Here is a 20,943-nt window from a genome sequence, read left to right on the forward strand (position 1 = left end):
TAGTACTAAACCCTTCGGGAGGCTCTAAAAGTAGGAGAAGCTAGACTCAAGAGAAAGGCTTTAGCCTTTTTAGGCACTCCGATTCCGTCGGTAAGTTGCTCCGTATGAATCATTGTTAAGAAGCGGGCCATAGTTTACGACTCCTAGCATAATCGAAGCTTGGCCATTGGTCCTAACCTTAGGCATCCATCGCAACGTTCATAATCTGGATCCATGGCAATTACTCATGCTTCGTATTTTTAGCTTTTTGTATTGGTCTCCGGAGTAGAGATTTTTGAGGTGGAATTACGTACCACTCTGTAGTGTAGTCTCGGAGAACGCTGAGTCATGTCAGGCAGATGTCTATAGCAGGTTTAACGAAACCTACCAGTTAGTATGTGTGTATCAATGGGCTCCCAAATCAGAAATTGATTTGTTCATCGGGCCCGTGGGCCCATGGAAATCCGGGACACCGAGGAGATTTAACCTATCTGACCTAATACTGCGTAGGTGCTTTGAAGCCATCTCCAGAGAGTAGTTACGTATTACTTGCCGCCTACCATAACTCTCTGGAATCAAAGCAACACGTTTGTTTTTCCCCCGTCGGCTATGCTGCTTTATGCAAACTTTGGTGGAGTACTACTAGTATCCTATACGGCAATTTTGTACTAGAATACGGAGTAGATAACCTATGCAACATGGCAGTAATATTTCAGTGAGAGAAGAGATATGATCAGCTGAGTTGATTACTATTACAGTAATGGTTATCGTCGGTAACATTTTTCTTTTCCGTTTCCCTTTTTCTCACTACAGAGTACTGCTCTCCCAATCTTCATGAAGTGGCTGTTCGTGGTTAATTTAAGTCTTGCATAAAACGCTCGGGATGTCGGGACTCCGATAAGAGGTCAGGTTTAAATAAATACCACCAAAAAGGTATGTACCAATCTGACCCTCACGGTCAACCAAATCCGTCGAGGTCTCTAAATATCCCCCTTTCTCCCTTTGACACTCTGTTGACTCTTCCCTTTTACCTCCTTTATTTTGATCCTTATATAGTTTATTTAACAGTAGCCTCTAATAACTCAAAGATTCGTTTCTCCCCTTCGTTGTGCCCCTCTTGGGATAACAATTTATCTCCTTCCTTCTTTCCTTGTTCACGCGCGTAAGGCATCGCGCGTCCAACGTTCAAGCTACTTTTGGTGAAAACACTCACAGCCCTTCAATTGACGATTCATTATTTGAGCAGCTCATAACAGGCGAATTAATTCGAGCTGGCCTTCATCCGTCTTCCTCATGGAGTAAGGTGATTATCGGGACCCTTGTGCGATTATACACAGACTGCGAACTCAGTCTCGCTTCTTCAAGCAAAATGAAATCAACAGAGAAAGCTGGTGGTTCTCCCCCAGCTACTGCTATCGAAAGTGAGAAGTCTGTTAGTAATTCTGCTTCCGACTCAACGATTGCTCCGCCAACGGCCAAGCAGCAGGGTTCCCGTCCTTCATCCTCCCATAAGAGTGATAGAGGCAATGATAATGATGATGATGATGCTCTTTATTCTCATCTACCAGAACATGAGAAGCAGATCCTGAAGAAACAGATCGATGCGGACGAAGTGAAAGTGTCGTTCTTTGCTCTTTTCCGCTATGCATCTAGAATGGATATACTCATCATGTTCATAAGCGCGATTTGTGCCATCGCTGCCGGTGCAGCATTACCGCTGTTTACTGTATGTCTTAACTAGGCCCTTGCACTAAAACTATACGCTGACCACTTGTTAGATCCTTTTTGGTTCATTGGCCTCGGCTATGTCAAACAGGGTGGCAGATCTTATTTCATATGATGACTTCTATCACCAACTGACAAAGAATGTCTTGTACTTCGTATATCTCGGTATCGCTGAATTTGTCACGGTCTATATCAGCACCGTTGGATTCATTTATACTGGGGAGCATATCAGCCAGAAGATCCGCGAGCATTATCTCGAGTCCATCCTGCGGCAAAACATGGCATATTTTGATAAACTGGGTGCTGGTGAAGTGACCACACGCATCACCGCCGACACAAACCTTATCCAGGACGGTATCTCTGAGAAAGTTGGACTTACACTTACGGCCATCTCCACATTTGTTACCGCCTTTATTGTCGCATATGTCAAGTATTGGAAACTGGCACTGATCTGCAGCTCGACGATTGTCGCCCTTGTGTTGGTTATGGGAGGTGGATCTCGCTTTATCGTGAAGTACAGCAAGAAATCCCTGGAGAGTTATGGTGCTGGTGGCACTGTTGCGGAGGAGGTGATCAGCTCCATTCGGAACGCCACTGCATTCGGCACTCAGGATAAGCTTGCCAAGCAATACGAGGCTCACCTGGCAGAAGCAGAAAAGTGGGGGGTCAAGAACCAACTCATACTTGGCTTCATGATTGGCGGAATGTTTGGTATCATGTTCTCCAACTATGGCCTTGGCTTTTGGATGGGCTCCCGGTTCCTTGTTAATGGAGAGGTTGATGTTGGTCAGGTCCTCACTGTATTAATGGCGATTTTGATAGGCTCGTTCAGTTTGGGAAATGTCAGCCCGAACGCTCAAGCATTTACGAATGCTGTGGCGGCAGCTGTCAAGATCTATACTACAATTGATCGTCCTTCGCCATTGGATCCGTACTCAGATGAAGGAGAGACACCCGATCACGTTGAAGGCAACATTGAGTTCCGCGACGTCAAACACATCTACCCTTCGCGACCTGAAGTGACAATCATGGACGGCGTTTCCTTAACAATGCCTGCCGGTAAAACTACAGCCTTAGTAGGCCCTTCAGGATCTGGAAAAAGTACTGTTGTTGGGTTGGTTGAGCGTTTTTACTTTCCTGTCGGTGGTCAAATATTTTTAGATGGCTACGATCTTCAGAAGCTCAACCTTCGTTGGCTGCGTCAGCAAATCTCGTTGGTTAGCCAGGAGCCTATCCTTTTTGGCACTACGATCTACAAGAATATCCAGTATGGGCTTATTGGCACGGATTATGAGAACGAGTCAGATGAAAAGATCCGTGAACTGATCGAGAACGCGGCGAGAATGGCCAATGCTCATGACTTCATCAGTGCTTTGCCAGAAGGGTACGAGACCAATGTCGGCCAGCGCGGATTCTTGCTATCTGGTGGTCAAAAACAGCGGATCGCCATTGCCCGTGCCATCGTCAGTGACCCAAAGATTCTTTTGCTTGACGAAGCTACGTCTGCATTGGATACCAAATCAGAAGGTGTTGTTCAGGCTGCTCTTGATAAAGCTGCAGAGGGTCGAACCACTATTGTTATTGCTCATCGCCTATCGACTATAAAAACCGCCCACAATATTGTTGTCTTGGTCGATGGCCGAATTGTAGAACAGGGCACACATGATGAACTGGTCGATCGCAAGGGTACCTACAATAACCTTGTAGAGGCTCAGCGCATCAAGGAAGAGAAGGACGCAGAAGCTCTGGATGATGAGGTTGAAGATGACGACGAGCTACCCAAAGAGCAAATGTCCCGTATTAAGACTGCTGACAGTGGTTCGGCTTCTTTTGTGGACGTTGGAGACGAAAAGGTTTACTCTGGAATCGGACGTTCTGCCACCCACAAGTCGGTATCAAGCGCTGTTCTCGCCAAGAAGAACCCGGAAAAAACCCGCAAATACTCGTTGTGGTCACTAGTCCAATTCATTGCTTCTTTCAACCGCCCTGAACTAAACTATATGCTAATTGGTTTGACTTTTGCGATCCTTGCAGGGGGTGGTCAACCCACCCAGGCAGTCCTTTACGCCAAAGCGATCAGCTCACTCTCCTTGGGTGCAGCAGGTCCGAGCGCGTATGGCAAGCTTCGTCATGATGCGAACTTCTGGTCTCTGATGTTTTTTGTCGTTGGAATTGCTCAATTTATCAGTCTTTCTATTAATGGTGCCGCATTCGCTGTCAGTTCCGAGAGACTCATTCGCCGTGCGCGAAGCCAGGCTTTTAGAACGATTCTTCGTCAAGACATCACCTTCTTTGATAGAGAGGAAAACAGCACTGGCGCCCTAACTTCTTTCCTATCAACCGAAACAAAACATTTGTCAGGTGTCAGCGGTGTAACGTTGGGCACAATTTTAATGACTAGCACCACCCTTGGGGCAGCAATTGTGATCTCCCTCGTTATCGGGTGGAAATTAGCCTTGGTCTGTATTTCTGTTGTCCCAGTACTTCTGGCATGTGGATTTTACCGTTTCTACATGCTTGCTCAGTTCCAGCACCGTTCCAAAATTGCCTATGAAGGGTCTGCAAGCTACGCTTGTGAAGCAACCTCAGCTATCCGCACTGTGGCCTCTCTCACCCGAGAACGGGATGTGTGGACAGTATATCACGCCCAGCTGGAAGCTCAGGGGAAGAAAAGTCTAATCTCTGTTTTGAAGTCATCAATCCTTTATGCCTGTTCACAGGCCCTGGTTTTCTTCTGTGTTGCGCTCGGCTTTTGGTATGGCGGCACCCTCCTTGGGAAACATGAATACTCGGTCTTCCGCTTCTTCGTCTGCTTCTCTGAGATCCTCTTCGGTGCACAGTCTGCGGGGACTGTATTCTCCTTCTCCCCAGACATGGGCAAGGCGAAGAATGCCGCCGCTGAATTCAAAAGGTTGTTCGACAGGAAACCGGCTATTGATACATGGTCGGAAGATGGCGAGAAGCTAGAATCTATGGAAGGTTCAATTGAGTTCCGCGACGTGCATTTCAGGTACCCGACTCGTCCCGAACAACCAGTTCTCCGGGGTTTGAATTTGACCGTGAAACCCGGTCAATATGTTGCTCTCGTTGGTCCCAGTGGATGTGGAAAGAGTACTACTATTGCGCTGCTTGAGCGTTTCTATGATGCTCTGTCTGGATCTGTTCTTGCGGATGGCCAGGACATTACCCAACTCAATGTTAATTCTTACCGAAGCTTTTTGTCACTGGTTAGTCAGGAGCCGACCTTGTATCAGGGGACTATCAAAGAGAATATCTTGCTGGGCGTTGATCAAGACCATACTCCGGAAGAGGCAGTGGTTAAGGCATGCAAGGATGCCAATATCTATGATTTCATCATGTCTCTTCCGTAAGTCCCCATTTTACACCTCTCAGTCAATATTTACCCCTTTCTAGACAACTCTCGCGCGGTTTTACTGACGATAGACCTACAGGGAAGGATTCAACACCGTGGTTGGCAATAAAGGAGGCATGTTATCTGGTGGGCAAAAGCAACGAGTTGCTATTGCCCGCGCCCTTCTCCGTGACCCTAAGGTCCTCCTTCTAGATGAAGCCACCTCGGCTCTCGACTCCGAATCCGAAAAAGTTGTACAGGCAGCGCTGGATGCCGCCGCCAAGGGTCGAACTACAATTGCTGTTGCTCACCGACTGAGTACCATCCAGAAAGCCGATGTTATCTACGTGTTTGACCAGGGCAAGATTGTCGAAAGCGGAACACACCAAGAACTGGTCCGTAACAAAGGCCGTTACTATGAACTAGTCAACCTACAAAGTTTGGGCAAAGATCACTAATTTTAATGTTTTACACATACCTTCTAAAATACCCTCTCATGATCTCGATTGCTCCTATACACTGACACAGGATCGTGTTGATATGATGTGTTTATGATATCCTGTGTTCTGAAGTTCATATACGCTCTTCATCTTCTGTTTTCTCTCCTCTCACATTTATCAAATGTATGATGCATAGACTATTGGTGAGGGTGTGTTGGCGTCTCATAGAAAAGAATGAAACGTGAACCAAAAAAGAAAAGAAAAATATATTCTGCTACATTAATCATTCAAGACAAGAAATATTTTACATACGTAATAGAAACATAGCTCTAAGACAAGTGAGAGGATATACTCTTTTTCTTTCTTTCTTTTTCCTTTTTTTTCCTTGCGCGTAACGTTAGGGCTCTGAGATTTAAAGCTTTCTACAAAATAAATTCCAGAGCACCTAGACAACATAATATTTGTTTAACTCACAGTTCACAGTTTTCAATCCCGGTCATTGACCCCATATTCTCTCTGCACTTCAATCTGGCGCACTCCGCGCGCATCAGCAATAAGACCCGTCAGGCCTTGTCCAATATCCTTAATTTCATTGTATTCATGAAGAAGATGGATATGTCGCTGGACAGTCACACAAGGGGCGTTCCTAGAATTTGCTCTACTGTTACGCATCATCCTTGTAAGATTTGAGCCAATGTCATGGTGTCCATACTTTAATCGAGCCTTTATTTCAGCCAGTTGAGCTTCCATACGTGCCACTTCAGCCTCCAAGTCGGCGACCGAGGTATATAGAGAGGCCTGAAATTCCGTCAGTTTTTATCGTCAACTTTTCCACTAACTTTCAGTTCGAGAAAAGAAGGGTCAAAGCAAATAAAAAGGTCACATACTAAACGCTTTTCCCTGTGTGTCTGTTGCTCATTGGTAAAAGGTGATTTGTTACCGCTTTCGGTTGTAACCGTTTCATCCCCGGACGTCTTGATATTTAATTAGCCTGGTCCACTGGTAAACCACCGAAGGTCACTAATCAGGAGAATACCATGGTTGTAGATTGTTGGAGTCTAGTACGTAGTACTCCGTATGCCTGGTATGGATAACAAGGTACACCAATGACTTTCTACTAACTAGACTGAGGTTAGTACGGGCACTAAGCAGTGGAGCCTGGCCCCGCCAATCCGAGACGGCCGATTTGCTCTTTCCCCGACTATCCGTGCTAAAGGCTTATCCTCTTATCCTTTGCCCAAATCGACCTCCGTCTAAAGTTCCTTCCCTCCCCTACCTTCTCCCTCTCATTTCAGTTACTTCGCAGCATCGTGAAGATGATGCTGAGTAAACCAGACCCGCGGGGGTTACTCGCTGTACTACTTCTGGTCTCACCCGCACTGGCCCATGGTGGCCATGAAAATGTTCCCGAGGGTGCCGCTATCTCGGGAGAACCCATTGTACGTGCCTTAGACGATAGACCGATCCCATCGGACAAGACTGACGAAGGTGACAGGACTCGACTTTATGGGTGCATATGATTCTGATGGGATTTGCCTTTGGCATCATATTTCCACTGGGAATGGTTTTAGGGGTATGTCTTGCTTTTTCCTCCGGTCGGGTGCAACAATTATCTAACCCTATATGTGTATGTTTGCAGATTGTACGTTCACGATGGCATGTTCCTCTACAAATAGTTGGCACGATAATCGCAATTGTAGCCTATTTCCTGGGCCATGCCCATAAAGGCCGCCAGTTTTCAAAGAATATTCACGCATCCTTCGCAAACACCTTGATGCTTATGATGGTAGTACAAGTTGTCATTGGATTCTACCTCAAGCTACACCTTTCAAAAGGTATCCATGGACGTATTCGCCGGGTTATTGTTGTTATACATGGCGTTATTGGCAAGGCGATGCCAGTTATTAGTTGGGTTCAGATGTTGTTTGGCGGCATAACTGCAATGGGCTTCTGCCACGATGATCATCTGGGACAATGTTTAGCTCACTTTATCATGGGCAGCGCCTTCATTGCCTACGGAATCATGCTCACCATCCTTCTTCTTGTCGGCCAGTTTTGGCTACGTCGCTCGGGCCGAAGCCAGGAATTCTTCGACTCGTTAATTATTGCCGCTTGGGGATGTGTCAATACTTTCACAGAGCATCGATGGGGAAGTGACTGGGGCCATAACGATCTGCAACACACTACTATGGGAATTGTCTGGTGGTGTGCTGGCCTTTTAGGCATATGGCTGAGTCGTAACCGCAACGGTCGACCAAAGCGGAATTTGATTCCAGCTATTGTCATTCTTCTAACTGGCTATGCCATGTCTGCCCATCCGCAGCACTTGGAAATTAGCACAATGATTCACACTGTCTTTGGTTATACACTGATGGCGGCCGGCTTAACAAGAATCATTGAGATTTCCTTTGTCTTGAGGGATCGGGGCACGTTGAGTTTGGATGGCTCGGACCCCAACAGCTTCCAGTACCTGACACCATTCGTAAGTATTCCAGTTTTATCGGAATGCAACTTACCCGAAAGAGGATCTGTTTTGGCTAACAACATGCAGCTCTTGTATGCTTCGGGCTTCCTTTTCATGGGCGCCACAGAGGAGCAGATGCAGCTCCTGCATGACGCAGGAATCACGCATGTGTCATACGTTTTGATCTTGTACAGCATCGCCTTCATTCTCTTCCTTTGTATGTTGAGCATTTCTAGACATTCTCTACCGTTTTACTCTTCCTAACATGATATCTAGTTGTCAACATTCTCCTCCACATCTATGCCGTACACGCATGGCCCGACTCTGGGAAGACCGCACCTACTCGCTCCTCCAGCGAGGAAGAGATAGCTCAGGGCGCGACTCACGTAAATGGCGGCTTCCTCAACGGCCATGCTCGCTCAAACTCTGAAGCACAGCACATTCATGACGCAGAGGCCTACGAGCTAGAAGGCCTGATATCTGATGAGGAAGATGACAGCAAAGCAGCTGGTGACAGCCATACCATAGGTTCCAAAAGGGTCACTGATGAGGAGAGTTCTCCTTTAGTCGGAAAAGAGACTACGAGAGGTTGATAGTATGAGCTTTCTCGACAAGAGACCCTTTGTATTAAGTCCGTCTCATTCATGTTCTTTCCAATTATCTTGCAGAATCAAGTTGTGTAAATAAGAAGATCATAATACGTTCATTTGGTCTATCATACAAATCGTAATCATGCCCTAAACGGCGAGGGACCTTAATGGCAGAAAAAAAAAAAAAAATGCGCGAGGATCTTATAGAATACAAAATGTTAGTTATCATTAACGTCAATGTTTCTCCTCTCCTCGTATTCAGACGTTTGCTCCCGAGGGAAGAATCATTGGTTGTTGCATTGTAAGATTGCCGTTCAAAGGGATCGGATTCGCGGCAGGAGGAATGGCGGGCATGACATTCTCGACTTCTGGAGGGAAGAATGGGTGCAAGGGGTAGATAGGAGCGAGGGACTTCTCGCCGTCAAAGAGCAAGAGGTTCTGTATAGGTTGCTCTCTGACGCTCAATACATTGATCACGTCCTGAGCTAACTTACCACCGACAACGGCGGCAACGGGGCTTAGTTCGCTTCCGAGATTCTGCAAAAAGGTGCGCAAGAACTCCGAGTCGAGGGTGCTGATATCCAATTTCAATTCTTGATGGCCGTCACGGGCGAGTTTAGTAAACAGCTCAAGGTCTTGACGAGAGAAAGTTGGCATACAACCTCCGGATAGCTTTTGGAACTCCCACAGCGCTCGGAGACAAGTAAGGAGTGGCGTGACCTGTCGCCGTTTTCGTGGCAGACGAGTGAAGTCTTCCGGGAGGGGAGATGTGTTTGCCAAAATCAGAGGCGAGTATGTCTCTCGCTTGGTAACCATCTCGATAACTTTATCGTTTTCCTTCTTCGTCGTGATACTAACTATGCTTCGCGTTGGAGTCTCTTGGGTAGCTGAGGGGACGTTTGACTTGGACCGTTCGATAACAAAATCGTGTGAAATTAGATCTGCGAAGACGAACCCGTAGAACCCGTGCAACCCTGCTGCGTAGAATGGACGATTTGCGATGCGGCATGCCGCATTTATGGTAGTGTACATTTTAAAGTCCAGCTCTGTTGCAATGACGACATCGAATTGTGCAAAGAAATCGGGTTGCTTCATGTGTATGTCATCTGTATCGATACGAAGCTGAACTCTTGGGTTCATTGCATGAATTGACGGGGCTGCCGCTTGCGCGCGCTTGATTCACGGTTAGCATGACCCCTTTTTCTTATTCTCCAGCAAAGCGCAGCCTACATTCTGCCCTATATGCTCTTCCGTGACGAAAAATTGGGCGCTCAAATCTTCCTCCTTGACGGTCTCATGGTCAACAATTGTCAGTGTGCCAATACCAGCGAGAACGAGGTTCTTAGCAACTTCATTCGCCAATGCCTTAAAGGTAATTAGAAGTATATTCGCTGATCGCAACCTAAGGGAGATGTAAGTATCCTGCTAGGCGCACAATGTCCATTATCGAAAGCTGCTAGCTTACTTTTCCTGGGCTTTCACGCCCCAAAGACGGATCTGACGATCATACAAGGCGATCTCATCTGTTCAAGTAAGAGCCCTTATATCAGTTTTGACCTATGTTCCGTGCACTGAAGCCTTTGCGTGTGTATAGAGGTATGTTCACCTGCACTGATAGGCTGAGCTGTATTGCCCTGTGACTCCATGGTGTTGGTGTCCAAGCGGAATCACGCGGTGGGGTTCACCTTCCAATTAGCGGCGATCCAGACGGCGTTACTTTGCGCAAAGTCGCAGATATGGGCTAGAGTGCTTCGGAGTTGGTGAGGGCTCAATAGATTTGCAAAAGAGTGCTCGCGGTCTGCCGGGAATGACAGGGAACTATCAAAGAGCGGATGTGCCAGAAATTGGATGGGGGAAATGTCAGCAGATTATGGCTAAGGCAGCTTCAACTTTTGAGTTAAGAAGTGCCAGTGTATGTTCACTGAAGTCTCAGTCGAGCTGAGAAGAGCAAAGGAAAGAAGTGTATGAAAGCAGCTTCGGAGTAAATGAATGAATGATAGACGGTTATACCCCAGTATCACGTGTAACGCTACGGGCGATAACCCGCACTTATCACCTGAAACTTCGCCATCATTATCATTTTCACCGACCACTGCAGGCCTGGCCTTTCTTTTGTCTGTGGTCATTTTAGGTGGTCTATCTGTACTCTCTGTGGGTTACCTCTTCTGCCCCTTACTCCCCCCTCTGTTAGTTCATCATAATCCGTTTATCTCGCCCCGATATAGTTCTTCTTCCCCTCCTGTCTCTGGACATTAAACTAACCGCGGATCGTCTTCACATACAGAATGGTACGTCAAATGCTGGGCTATTTTTATTTTATCCCGTCGCCAACCCAGAGCTCCTTTCATACAAGGATACTGTCTACCTCATATTCAGCGTATATTGACCATCTTGGCTATACTTGTAGTCGGGGAATTACAATTATCCTACCGCTTCTCTTCGTGTACCTCGTGGAAGCCGTACCGGCGATACTAGACCACACCGTCCTACCGGAAATAGTTTGCAGCATTTGCGAGATCTGTTGCATTCAGAACATAACCACAGCACTGCCCGTGCCTTAGAGACTCTGAATGCAGAGATAGAAGAGTATCGCTCCGGCCGTGTGTGGGACCGACCAAGCTTCGAAGAGACTGGAGAAACAATTGATAGGCAGATACAGCAACATATCCCACGCCCAATGCAGAGATTGCAAGCTATAAATGTCGCTGCGATAGACAACAACTCTAGTACTAGTACTGTCGATTCTTCTATATCCTCTAGCGGACAAATTAATCGTCCCAGGGGAATTGATAGGGCAAGTCGAGAAGGAAGAAATCGAGGCCCCACTTCCAACCAGCTCAGAGACGAACCGGCACCCCTTATCGAAGCAGCTACCGGCATGTCTCAGGAAGCGGATGGGGATCAGTGGAGGGTCAAACGTAGAAAACTCGAATCAGATGACAACCGAGAGGGTTTGCAGAGCTTCCGGTATGGCCAGTATGGCCAGGTTGTGTCCGGAGCTCTGAAGATGGAATTGGCTAGCTGTGACGGAGGCACTTATGAAACCGACGGTGAAAGCACATGGCCGGAGAACGTCCTTCGCAACGACTCTTCTGTTTACTGTACAAAATCAGACCAGTGTAATCTGATCTTGAAGCATCGTGGAGAGACCCCGTTCTGCTTGAAGAAGATTGTGATCAAGGCTCCCAAGTCTGGCTACGATGCTCCGTATGTTACATCTGAGCAGCCTGGCTAATCACCGCTTGTTAATAACCATTCATCAGGATACAAGAAGGCATGGTTTTCGTATCCATGACTTCAGACGAACTTCTGACCCGTACAGCCCAGTACCAGATTCAGTATACATCTTCTCGACGAAACCGGCGAAATCGTCGGACCGAAATGCAGCCTTCCCAGGAATATCTAAATGCGCACCGGCATCCCCTACAATCGCTGACTGGTCGGGACTCTTATTCAGAGTCGGATACCGATATCAGTGACCCCACAGGGCTAAATGCTGGCGCCATTCCTGACCCGATGTCGGCGTTTCGGATTGTAACAGACTATGATGAGCGTTCTGAGGACGGTCATGACGGTGATCAGAGATATGTGAACGACCTACCACCTCTTGCGGATGTCGAGAGACTACAGATGGACCAGATGGAGGACGATTTCCTTTGCTCGGACAGTGATGATAGCGATAGCGATGAAGATACATCCGAGTTAAATACGTACAACCGTCGACGCCGTGAGCTACTCAGGCGCGTGACATCCATGCGTCGCCGATACGCCATGGAAAGAAATGGGCAGCCAAGACGACGTCCGATCCCCAGTATTATTCAATCTATACCACAGTCCTCCCCCTCGGGTCCAAACGCCGGATCCGATGCCCAGAATCCTAATCTAGAATTGTTGAAACCCCACGCTCGTTTTTTCATTGAACGAACCAAGAGCATGGTCAGCATTACATTCGATCCACCTCCGTATGGCTCCTATTCTTTCCAACACGGTTGAGCCCGTAGGGTTAGAGCTAACTAATACCCATAGTTCTGGGCGATACATCCTGATCAAGCTATGGAGCCCCCACAACGGAGGCAACATTGATATACAGAGCATCATAGCACATGGCTACGCTGGGCCAAGATTCTTCCCTGCCGGAGGCTTCAGATAGATCAGCCTCATGAGCTCTTATCTATGACGGAATGCTAGGCTACCGAAGTATTATGTGCACTGATTCGAAATTCGAATAGCAGTGTCGTATGAAGGAGATGCCCTGACTTTCCAGGTCACGGCCACTTTCACCTTCGATTATATTCCCGGCCAGCGACCATGGCTATATTCACTTCATTCGTACATGTAGATTAATTACGCAGCATGCACTATTGGCATATTCTCTCTCATCTGATCATGTTCTACGAAGCTTATGGCAGCTTAGATGATATGGATTGACATGTACTTGTGAGTTCCTCCCACACGCAGTTGGAATGAAACATGTTGCTTTGCAATCAACGATCGTATGATGAAATTACTGAAAGTAAATTCGGGAGGTTACTTAACGCTTGAGGGCATATATCACCAACATGCGCGAAGAAAATTGAACTGAAGGTTTCCAACCTAGTCATTCAGAACCCCGATAAAAGACGCCTAGAGTTTATATATACGAACAGAAAGCAAGCCAGGAGACGCCAGCTACCCGAGGAGACCAACAATAGCAATGAGGGATAGTGTTAATTAGAACGAGTAATTGTCATTTAGGTGAATGGGTAGAGGAGCGGCGGCCAAACGTATACGAGAATGAAGCAAACCCCCAAAAAGAAAGTGATTAATAAAGGCCGCTCTGTCTCCTAATCGGCTGTGGTCAACGGTTCATGTGACCGCAGTTGCTTGATAAAGACTCGAAACAAGCTAAATGCAATATGCCTAACAGGAATAGGGTGGTCCAGGGCAATTAAAAGAGTGTATGGAAAAAGGAGGCGTCGTGGAATGAACCATGACAGTGAGAAGTTCAGTAGATCATCTGCAAACAGGTTGACCGGAATCTATGTACAGCAGGTCGGTCTCTGACAGGAAACTAAAAGCTCAAAAAAAGCAATAAGCAATTCAGAGCGGGATCAACCACGCTATTAAATTTGTATGATTTTCAACCTGAAAAGACCGCGGAGCGGCAGGTTGATGTATCTCGATCGATGCTCATTTCTCGTCTCTCGTGCGAAGATCGTCGAACGCCGAAACTTCCTTGTACATGAACGTAAATAATCACCAACCAAAAACTAGACTCCTGAAAAGAGAATCAAAACTCCGCCCATAAACAAATGAAAACTTGGTTGTTTCTGATTTTTCCAAAACATTGATGAAATCAAGTAAATATGTATAGTCAGCTTATATGACGACAACATCGCCTTCAGCATCTGCTGGATCAGAGGCCATCATATCGCCGTATTTGCCCACGGTCATTAGCATTGAATCATCGTCAAGATCAATCGCGCTATCATCATTGTTTGAGGCATGAAAGCTGGCAATGTTTTCGGATATGTCCACTGGCTTCTCATTAGGAGCATTGCTCGATTGTGGTTCTGTGTCCATCTGTGAACGTTCCAAAGAGGATCGAGATTGGTGGATACTCTCTGCCGGGGCAGAGGTCTCTAATCCAGACCTTGAATCAACAGTGTTTTGTGTGTTAGGAGCCGTAAAGGATCCATTCTTAACCGAGTCTGGATAGATAGACTGCTTCATGGAAATGTTATTTGGTGCCTGTTGATCCGCTCTCGAACTCACGCCTTGCAATGTGCTCGGAGTATAGCGCATAAAGCCACCCTTTTCTGCTTGCCAAAGCATCATTTCGTGAAAGAATACTTTAGTCATCCACCAGGCACTAAAGCTCTGAGCCCCCCCTAATGTTAATCGGCGAAGGATGCAATCCCACAACGCATCGACTTTCTCTATGATACATTTCGTACGGTGATTTGGAAACGCGGATGGTAAATTGAGAATGAACGATATCCATTTATCCGGGAAGTTATAGTCATCACCCGTTGATGACTGCACTGGATACTTATGTGCCTGAATACTTCCTTCCGAATCAGGCTTTGTGTAGAATGGATGGGCAGCGGCAGGGTTCAGATCGGTAATAGGAGTAAGAAGGGCTCGAACATCATGCTTGAGAATTTGCTCAGCAGCTTGTTCCGCGCAACTTGGGATATTCGCTTTAGAAATCATATCCTTTGGGTCTACCAGCGTTTTGAAGTCAAACCACATTTGATTTCTGTTATCAGGGTGACACAGCCACGCTGCGGCTGCATTGGCGGATTGATTGACATCGAGCATGTGCCGAAGAAGGTTACAGAATATATGCGCCGGTATTAATCTTGCTAGGGAGACGTGTATCGGTTGCGTTTTGAACGTATCTGCGATATGGGCGGTAAGTCTTTGAGAGATGGAGCTAAAGGTGTCTAGGACGAGCTTCGGAACGACCTGAGTTGTGAGCGGCGCCACAAATGCAATCATTTTCTGGTACATGAGCCAATCGCATTCCTTAATCCACGGGGCGAGGTTAGGGTGTGTTAGAAGCTTCTGTACCGGCACGGTTAGCGTTCCGTGGAAGGCAGAGAAGTAATGGCGTAGATTTCGCTCCTTGCAGTATCGAAAGCTGTCTATGACAGAAATGCAATGTGACCGATAAAGGGCGGCTAGAGCAGCGGCAACCTTCGAATCAGTATTAACGGGGACATAGTCATTAATGTCAGGAAGTTGTAGAGTGTCGTTATCAATGGATGAGTCTTCGGTAGTTGGCAGTTGAAGCATCTGGTGAATAATTTTTCCGGAATGGCTTGCTACATTTTCAAGGGTAGTGGTGGAATCGCCACTAGACCGAGACGAAGTATGACAACCGCAATCTGAGCTCGAAAGACTCCCCGAGGATCTGGCGGTGAATGAAGTGGTAGGTGAAGGGAACACTGCAGTGTCTGCAGGAGGCTGCGGTGCGATACTAACACTAGTTCTGATGAGTTTCAAATGCATTGACGTGCTGCTTCCCTGAAAAGCTCACCTCTTCTGCATGGCGTCTCCCACTTTATGCTCTATGGGGGCAGCTGAGCCGGTTGTGTTAGCTGGAATCTGAGGGTTCAAGGGTGGAGGCTTCTGCTGTTTCTCCTCAATGACTGTTAGATCGACGTAGTGATATTTGGACTCTCCCCGGACTCCGAGTCGCCTAGTCTGTACGTTGGGAAATATGATGCGGACGAGCTTCCCAAAAGAAGCTGGATTCAAAACGGAGACACGCTCGGTTCCACACTTCTCTGCATAGCAGCAGTAAACACGATCGCGCCGAACAGAACCGCTGCTTTTTCTGCAATTCTCCTTCAACCTAGGGGCGTGTAAGGAACAAATCGCAACCGGTACATCATTGGGTTATTCCGTGGCTCACCATATCATAGCAAAGACTTGCTTCACCTTTTCAGCCTTACCGCCGGCTCCTTCATGCTTAAGGACTTCCGCTGCCATTTGCTTCAAGGAATACCCTTCGTACTGCCGCAGCAGTTTTCGCAGTTCATTGTCATTCGCAAGGGAAGAGTTTGAACCCTTTTTCTTTTTCGCACCAGCCTCGGAATTCTCGTTCTCATCTAGAACATGTTCTGGGACGTGATTCTCGATCCCACTGTCATATATCGCCTGGTACTGTGGCATTGGCACGGAAGACAATCCAGGAAGACTTGAAGATATTGAATGGTGGGAGAGGTGATGGCCATGCATCGCATGGCTTGGGAAGTCTTCAGCCCTTGGCAGGACGGGGTGATGAGCATCATGCATAGTCGGGTCCAGCGAAGAACCGCTGACGGGATGCGAAAGTTGCTGACCAAATCGCATGATTATCTCCTCAGGATTCCCTCCGAAGACATTATGGCTGGCATTGGCTTGGGCCGGGAGGAATTGCGGAAATCCATCAGTAATCTGCTGGTCCTGGGTTTGTTGGGTGGTGTTTGAATGGAGGCTGGCAGTAGAACCTCTAGACCTTGGGCGGCGACCATTTCTTGACACTACAGTTTCCGAGCGCGATCTCATGAGATCTGCTGTCCCAGGGCGGCTATGTGGTGCTACTATCTGCGTTGTTTGAGAAGCAGCACTTGAGGCCTGCGAGGCGGCTCGGCCTGTTGATTCTGTTAGTTAGCTTAACAGCGGCGGATATTTTACACACAGGTACAACAGTGGGGAGTTGTGTTAAGACCAATGACAGAAAGTAGGAGGCTCTGCAGGAAGTGGATGCAGCGTCTTACCCATCTCAGGAGGCATCTTTTCTTCTCGAATCTGCTCCAGCACACCACGATGTTTGGAGCCCTCGCTGTTGGGTGGGAGACGGTCGGTAACCACGGGCAATAGCGTCTGTTTTGATCCCTTCCAGCCACCGTCAACCACACGTTTTCACGCCGCAGGGAAACTCGCGAAATTATAGCCCAATCAAAGTCCAGTCGGAAGTCGGGTCTTTAGGGCATCAATAGGGTCGGTCTAGCAGCAGACTGGCTATGGAAAGCTCATAGCAGCCGCGTTTCAAGGTCGAAGAATCGTGAGCTGGAAGGAGGATAAACAGAGATCGGCGTTCCTCAAGCAACGACTGCTTTTGCTTGTTTGCGGGTGTGGTCACGTGTGGTCGAGATTATATAAGTTGGCATTCCTGGTAGTTTGTTGTATTGTTTTTTTCCGGTAATAAACAAACACAACAAAGGGATGATCGCAGTCAAATCTATGCCATAACACGAGGTACAGTAATAGCCATGTACCGTACATTAGCTAGGTGAGTGTATGTATCTATGTAACTATGTATCTATGTATCTATGTATCTATGTACAGTACACACCAGACTCCCAGAATCGATCAATCTCCTACAGCATGACTTTCCTCAAATACAACTTTTATCCTTCAGTCTCATCTCTCGCTCACGCCGCCATGAAGCTCCAAATCGACTTTCCATCCATAATAGAGGGGCCATTCCCAACGTGATCCCCGCAAGCAAGAGAAAGGTGTAATCGGCAGTCAGCATGTCCAGTAGGGGTTGCATTGCCGCCACTCCAGCAGCTCCCACCAAGCATCTCATCAGGTTATTCACTGCTGTTGCACTGGCGCTGGCCCCAGGGTAGAGATCAATGACCAATGCGCTATTGATGGTAAATATCCCCGTTGAGCACAGAGCAATAAAGTACTGCAAAACGATGGGAACCGCTATGTGTGTTCGAAGCGAGACGCCGTAGACAGCAGTTGTCACGATGAATAGTCCAACAATCCACCAAGTGTGACGCATTCGGGCTACTTCAATAGGGAAATCCGGGTGAGATTTCAGGTTGACCCGCGTACCAGATGGGTAGCCATGTTGCTCGCAGTATTCGCGTTCCGTCAATCTGTGGTTATAGTCCATAAGATACCCGACCAAATACGACCCCGATATACATCCAAATCCTAACAGATGACAATCAGCGAACTTAGTCTCACCATGGCGATGTGACAGTGAGCCTTACCATTCCCCAAAAATGTCAAGCCAACCTCTAATGAGGTCAGATGATAGACATCCTGGAAAAGATCTGTAGTACTGGAAGTCACCATACTCCAAACCGCGTAAACGATGCTTCCAAAGAGAAGGGTGACGAAAATGTCCTTTTCTACCAGGAATGTGAGAGGAGCAAGTATAGCACGCCATGTCAATTCAGGCTTCTTCTGGCCCGGGTCGGCTCCAGTAATGGCTCCCTTCTGTCCGATAGCCACATACAGAAAAGGCTTATGGATACCTCTCAGCCTAACAGTACCGTTACCGGCGATATGCCTCAGCGTCTCGGGTAGAAATATAAGAATAGACAAAAGGCTCACGGCCGCGCATATCGTGAGAAACCAAAATATGGAGCGAAAACCTAAGTACTGAGTCAAGATGCCGCCAATAACCGGGCCGATCCCTTGCCCAAGCATCCGAACTTCAATGTGTCAGCTTATATCCATACGTTCGTGGTGTGTACCAAGTGCCCAGCAATTTCTTACCTCCTCCAAATATACCCACAAGGCTTCCCCTTTCCGCTGAAGTGGTGATATCACCAATGACACCTGCGCCTAAGGAGTGAACCTGTGAGTAGCTCATACCTGGCACTGGGCTATTAATGGATAGAAACTTACCAATGGAAATTGTAGCCGCACTACCAGCAGCCTGTAGGGCACGAAAAGCCATGAGTTCTCCATAGTTGGTGGACACAGCAAGGGCAACGTTGGCGATCATGTACACAATGAACGTCCCAATAAAGACTGGACGCCTCCCTGTGGCATCTGAAATCGAACCCCAAAATGTAGGTGTTACCCCTTGCACGATCATGTATATTGTGACCGTCAGGGTGGCAAGGGACATGCTAACATTTAAGCTCTGCATAGAGCTTGGTTAATGTACTACCCCTCGAAAGGTTGCCCATGGTATATTTTCTTGTTGTCGTACTTACACTTGACACCTCGCCCAGGGCTGGGAAATAAATGTTCGACGATAAGGGGGAGAAAATGGCAGCCATTGAAACGATGCATACCATTTGCAACTTCTTACGACGAGAGAAAATATGATGTGGCTTGGATTGGGTAACTTGGTCTTCAAGCTGGGAAGTCCCTAGAGAGTCGGATGGCTGCCTCTCATCTTCTTCAACAGAACAAACAACAGGAGTCTTGTCGGTATCTGACCTTGCTGTAGCCATGGTTACAGCAGTGGAGAGATTATAGTTCTGAAATCAAATTTCCCGATGATATTTCTCTCAGCTATAAATACTTCAAACGGAAAATGTCCACGGATAGCCTAGGTATCAAACTTGCCAGCACTAAACCAGTTCCTAGTTGGGGGTCATATACTTCTAATACCAAAGCGTATATCGATTACCCAAGAGAGAAAGGCAAAGTTACTTGATCCACAATATATGCAGTCTCGCCAATTCTCTTCCCAAAGAGAATAATACATGTGGAGTAGCAAAGAAAGATCGTCATTCCATGGGACAAAGGCCTGCGTCGATAAGACCTTGAGGAGCACTGCTCTGCTGTGTGTGGATAGCAGAGAGGTGGCGTTGAATTGCATAGGGAGGACCTTCTGGCAGCTAATGCAGAAGAGGGTCACCAACTATGAGGGATGATCTACAGGTCATTATTCATTGGCCGACAAATTCCAGATAGAAACATGTATACTTGATTTTAGCCCCGTGGGTCCACAGATCGTTAGCCAGCGATCAATCTTGGCCTGCTTCATGTGAGCCTAATGATTTAGTATACGTAGTAAGAACCGGAGGGACGCGTCAGACATCGAGGTGCATAGCATCCCGTGCATATGCAAGACTCTAAACGGAAAGCATTCAGAATGCAATGTGAGTCTAATAGTCTTATTGTAAGCGAAGATGGAGGATACAACCCAGAGGGGGGGGGTCCATTATCTGAGTTTACCATGAAAGAGCATCAGTGACGTGAAACTACACTTAACCAAGCTTGACCTTCAATTCTCACATGAAACCCGAGTCGAGAGCTGCCCTAATAAGGCCGCAAAAATCTCCACCTTCGCGAAAGTCTGAGGCGTAATTGTCACGTAATGTATAGTAGCTTTGTCGATTTGCCTCTGTGCCTGATGATCATCTAGTAACATGTCGTCCCTCCACGAAACACAGCCGTTCGATAATCGACAGAATAGGAACGCCCCACCCCCTAGCTCTTGGGCAATCATGACCGAGGGAGACCTTGCAATCGTAAGAATCCATTCGTACTCGTGTGACATACAGTATCTGTACTATTATTCTTTCAACCTCATCTCTATGCGTCAGGAGTCGGCCGGTCAAGAGCCTTCCATGACGAAGGTCGAAAATAGAGAGTGAGTGAGTACGTACCCACAACAGCTCAGACAGACAGATAGGAGAAGAATGCTGATGGCGAAAAGCTCTGGTCGAGTAGGTCAAACCAGGCTAGCGTAAGATCGTCCCTGGGTGATCTACATCCATTAAATGCCACAGGGTTTTATTGTCTTTTTGCTTTGTTCCTCTGTATGATTGCTGGCCTCCCTGGTGAACTCCGTAGATCTCCGTCTGCTCGCAATAATCCTACATATTCCGATAGTCTTGGCATCACTTGAGCTGGCGACGATCGCCCAAACTTAGGCTTGCGGAAAATCCAGCCACTGTAGTAATTTTTGAGGAGGATCACAGCAGATCCACCATAGGGGCCGAATGCGCCCCATTCCCGGTATTTGTCACCTTGGAGCACATGTATGAGAGCTGTAAGCTGAAAAATCAGGGCGGAATCCGCTTTCCAAGTACCAACGGTGATCTTCGAAGCTAGTATCTTTGCCCAGTGAGGTGGTTAATCTGTTCTATCTTTGGGGGGGTCTACATGACGCGATCCAATGACATGGACACCTCACAAGAATGGTGTCAAGGG

The 20,943-nt window shown here is 47.3% G+C and overlaps 7 protein-coding genes across 7 annotated transcripts; 3 read left to right on the forward strand and 4 right to left on the reverse strand.

Moving 5' to 3' along the window:
• The first annotated feature begins 948 nt into the window (after nucleotides 1-948).
• On the forward strand, nucleotides 949-5,772 carry mdr1 (ABC multidrug transporter Mdr1). Its single transcript, XM_032082663.1, has 4 exons — nucleotides 949-1,411; nucleotides 1,463-1,705; nucleotides 1,758-5,071; nucleotides 5,157-5,772. Exons 1-4 carry the CDS (start codon nucleotides 1,349-1,351, stop codon nucleotides 5,512-5,514), a joined length of 3,978 nt encoding a protein of 1,325 aa, XP_031938779.1. The 5' UTR covers nucleotides 949-1,348; the 3' UTR covers nucleotides 5,515-5,772.
• A 171-nt stretch (nucleotides 5,773-5,943) lies between these two features.
• BDV37DRAFT_254705 (SWI5/SAE3 family protein) lies at nucleotides 5,944-6,532 on the reverse strand. Its single transcript, XM_032082664.1, has 3 exons — nucleotides 6,384-6,532; nucleotides 6,209-6,294; nucleotides 5,944-6,142 (listed from the first exon to the last, which is right to left on the reverse strand). The coding sequence occupies exons 2-3, from the start codon at nucleotides 6,244-6,246 to the stop codon at nucleotides 5,983-5,985; spliced, it is 198 nt and encodes a 65-aa protein (XP_031938780.1). The 5' UTR covers nucleotides 6,247-6,294; nucleotides 6,384-6,532; the 3' UTR covers nucleotides 5,944-5,982.
• A 219-nt stretch (nucleotides 6,533-6,751) lies between these two features.
• On the forward strand, nucleotides 6,752-8,677 carry BDV37DRAFT_254706 (Ytp1 family protein). Its single transcript, XM_032082665.1, has 5 exons — nucleotides 6,752-6,935; nucleotides 6,992-7,069; nucleotides 7,136-7,978; nucleotides 8,048-8,177; nucleotides 8,237-8,677. The coding sequence occupies exons 1-5, from the start codon at nucleotides 6,813-6,815 to the stop codon at nucleotides 8,551-8,553; spliced, it is 1,491 nt and encodes a 496-aa protein (XP_031938781.1). The 5' UTR covers nucleotides 6,752-6,812; the 3' UTR covers nucleotides 8,554-8,677.
• Nucleotides 8,678-8,724: 47 nt separating this feature from the next.
• On the reverse strand, nucleotides 8,725-10,498 carry BDV37DRAFT_254708 (E1 ubiquitin-activating protein AOS1). Its single transcript, XM_032082666.1, has 4 exons — nucleotides 10,157-10,498; nucleotides 10,016-10,073; nucleotides 9,781-9,952; nucleotides 8,725-9,723 (listed from the first exon to the last, which is right to left on the reverse strand). Exons 1-4 carry the CDS (start codon nucleotides 10,194-10,196, stop codon nucleotides 8,809-8,811), a joined length of 1,185 nt encoding a protein of 394 aa, XP_031938782.1. The 5' UTR covers nucleotides 10,197-10,498; the 3' UTR covers nucleotides 8,725-8,808.
• Nucleotides 10,499-10,637: 139 nt separating this feature from the next.
• BDV37DRAFT_254722 (uncharacterized protein) lies at nucleotides 10,638-13,224 on the forward strand. Its single transcript, XM_032082667.1, has 5 exons — nucleotides 10,638-10,701; nucleotides 10,750-10,752; nucleotides 10,957-11,757; nucleotides 11,814-12,512; nucleotides 12,577-13,224. Coding segments are annotated over exons 2-5 (1,626 nt in total). The 5' UTR covers nucleotides 10,638-10,701; nucleotide 10,750; the 3' UTR covers nucleotides 12,701-13,224.
• A 102-nt stretch (nucleotides 13,225-13,326) lies between these two features.
• On the reverse strand, nucleotides 13,327-17,133 carry BDV37DRAFT_254725 (RFX family transcription factor). Its single transcript, XM_032082668.1, has 4 exons — nucleotides 16,800-17,133; nucleotides 15,953-16,673; nucleotides 15,575-15,892; nucleotides 13,327-15,520 (listed from the first exon to the last, which is right to left on the reverse strand). Exons 1-4 carry the CDS (start codon nucleotides 16,813-16,815, stop codon nucleotides 13,909-13,911), a joined length of 2,667 nt encoding a protein of 888 aa, XP_031938784.1. The 5' UTR covers nucleotides 16,816-17,133; the 3' UTR covers nucleotides 13,327-13,908.
• A 230-nt stretch (nucleotides 17,134-17,363) lies between these two features.
• On the reverse strand, nucleotides 17,364-19,232 carry BDV37DRAFT_296197 (major facilitator superfamily domain-containing protein; the record flags this gene model as incomplete). Its single annotated transcript, XM_032090068.1, has 5 exons — nucleotides 17,364-17,973; nucleotides 18,033-18,479; nucleotides 18,544-18,612; nucleotides 18,676-18,855; nucleotides 18,944-19,232. The coding sequence occupies 5 exons, from the start codon at nucleotides 19,230-19,232 to the stop codon at nucleotides 17,420-17,422; spliced, it is 1,539 nt and encodes a 512-aa protein (XP_031938785.1). The 3' UTR covers nucleotides 17,364-17,419.
• Between the last annotated feature and the right edge of the window lie 1,711 nt (nucleotides 19,233-20,943).

The sequence above is a fragment of the Aspergillus pseudonomiae genome, assembly GCF_009193645.1.
Source record: "Aspergillus pseudonomiae strain CBS 119388 unplaced genomic scaffold BDV37scaffold_63, whole genome shotgun sequence".
NCBI lineage: Eukaryota > Fungi > Ascomycota > Eurotiomycetes > Eurotiales > Aspergillaceae > Aspergillus > Aspergillus pseudonomiae.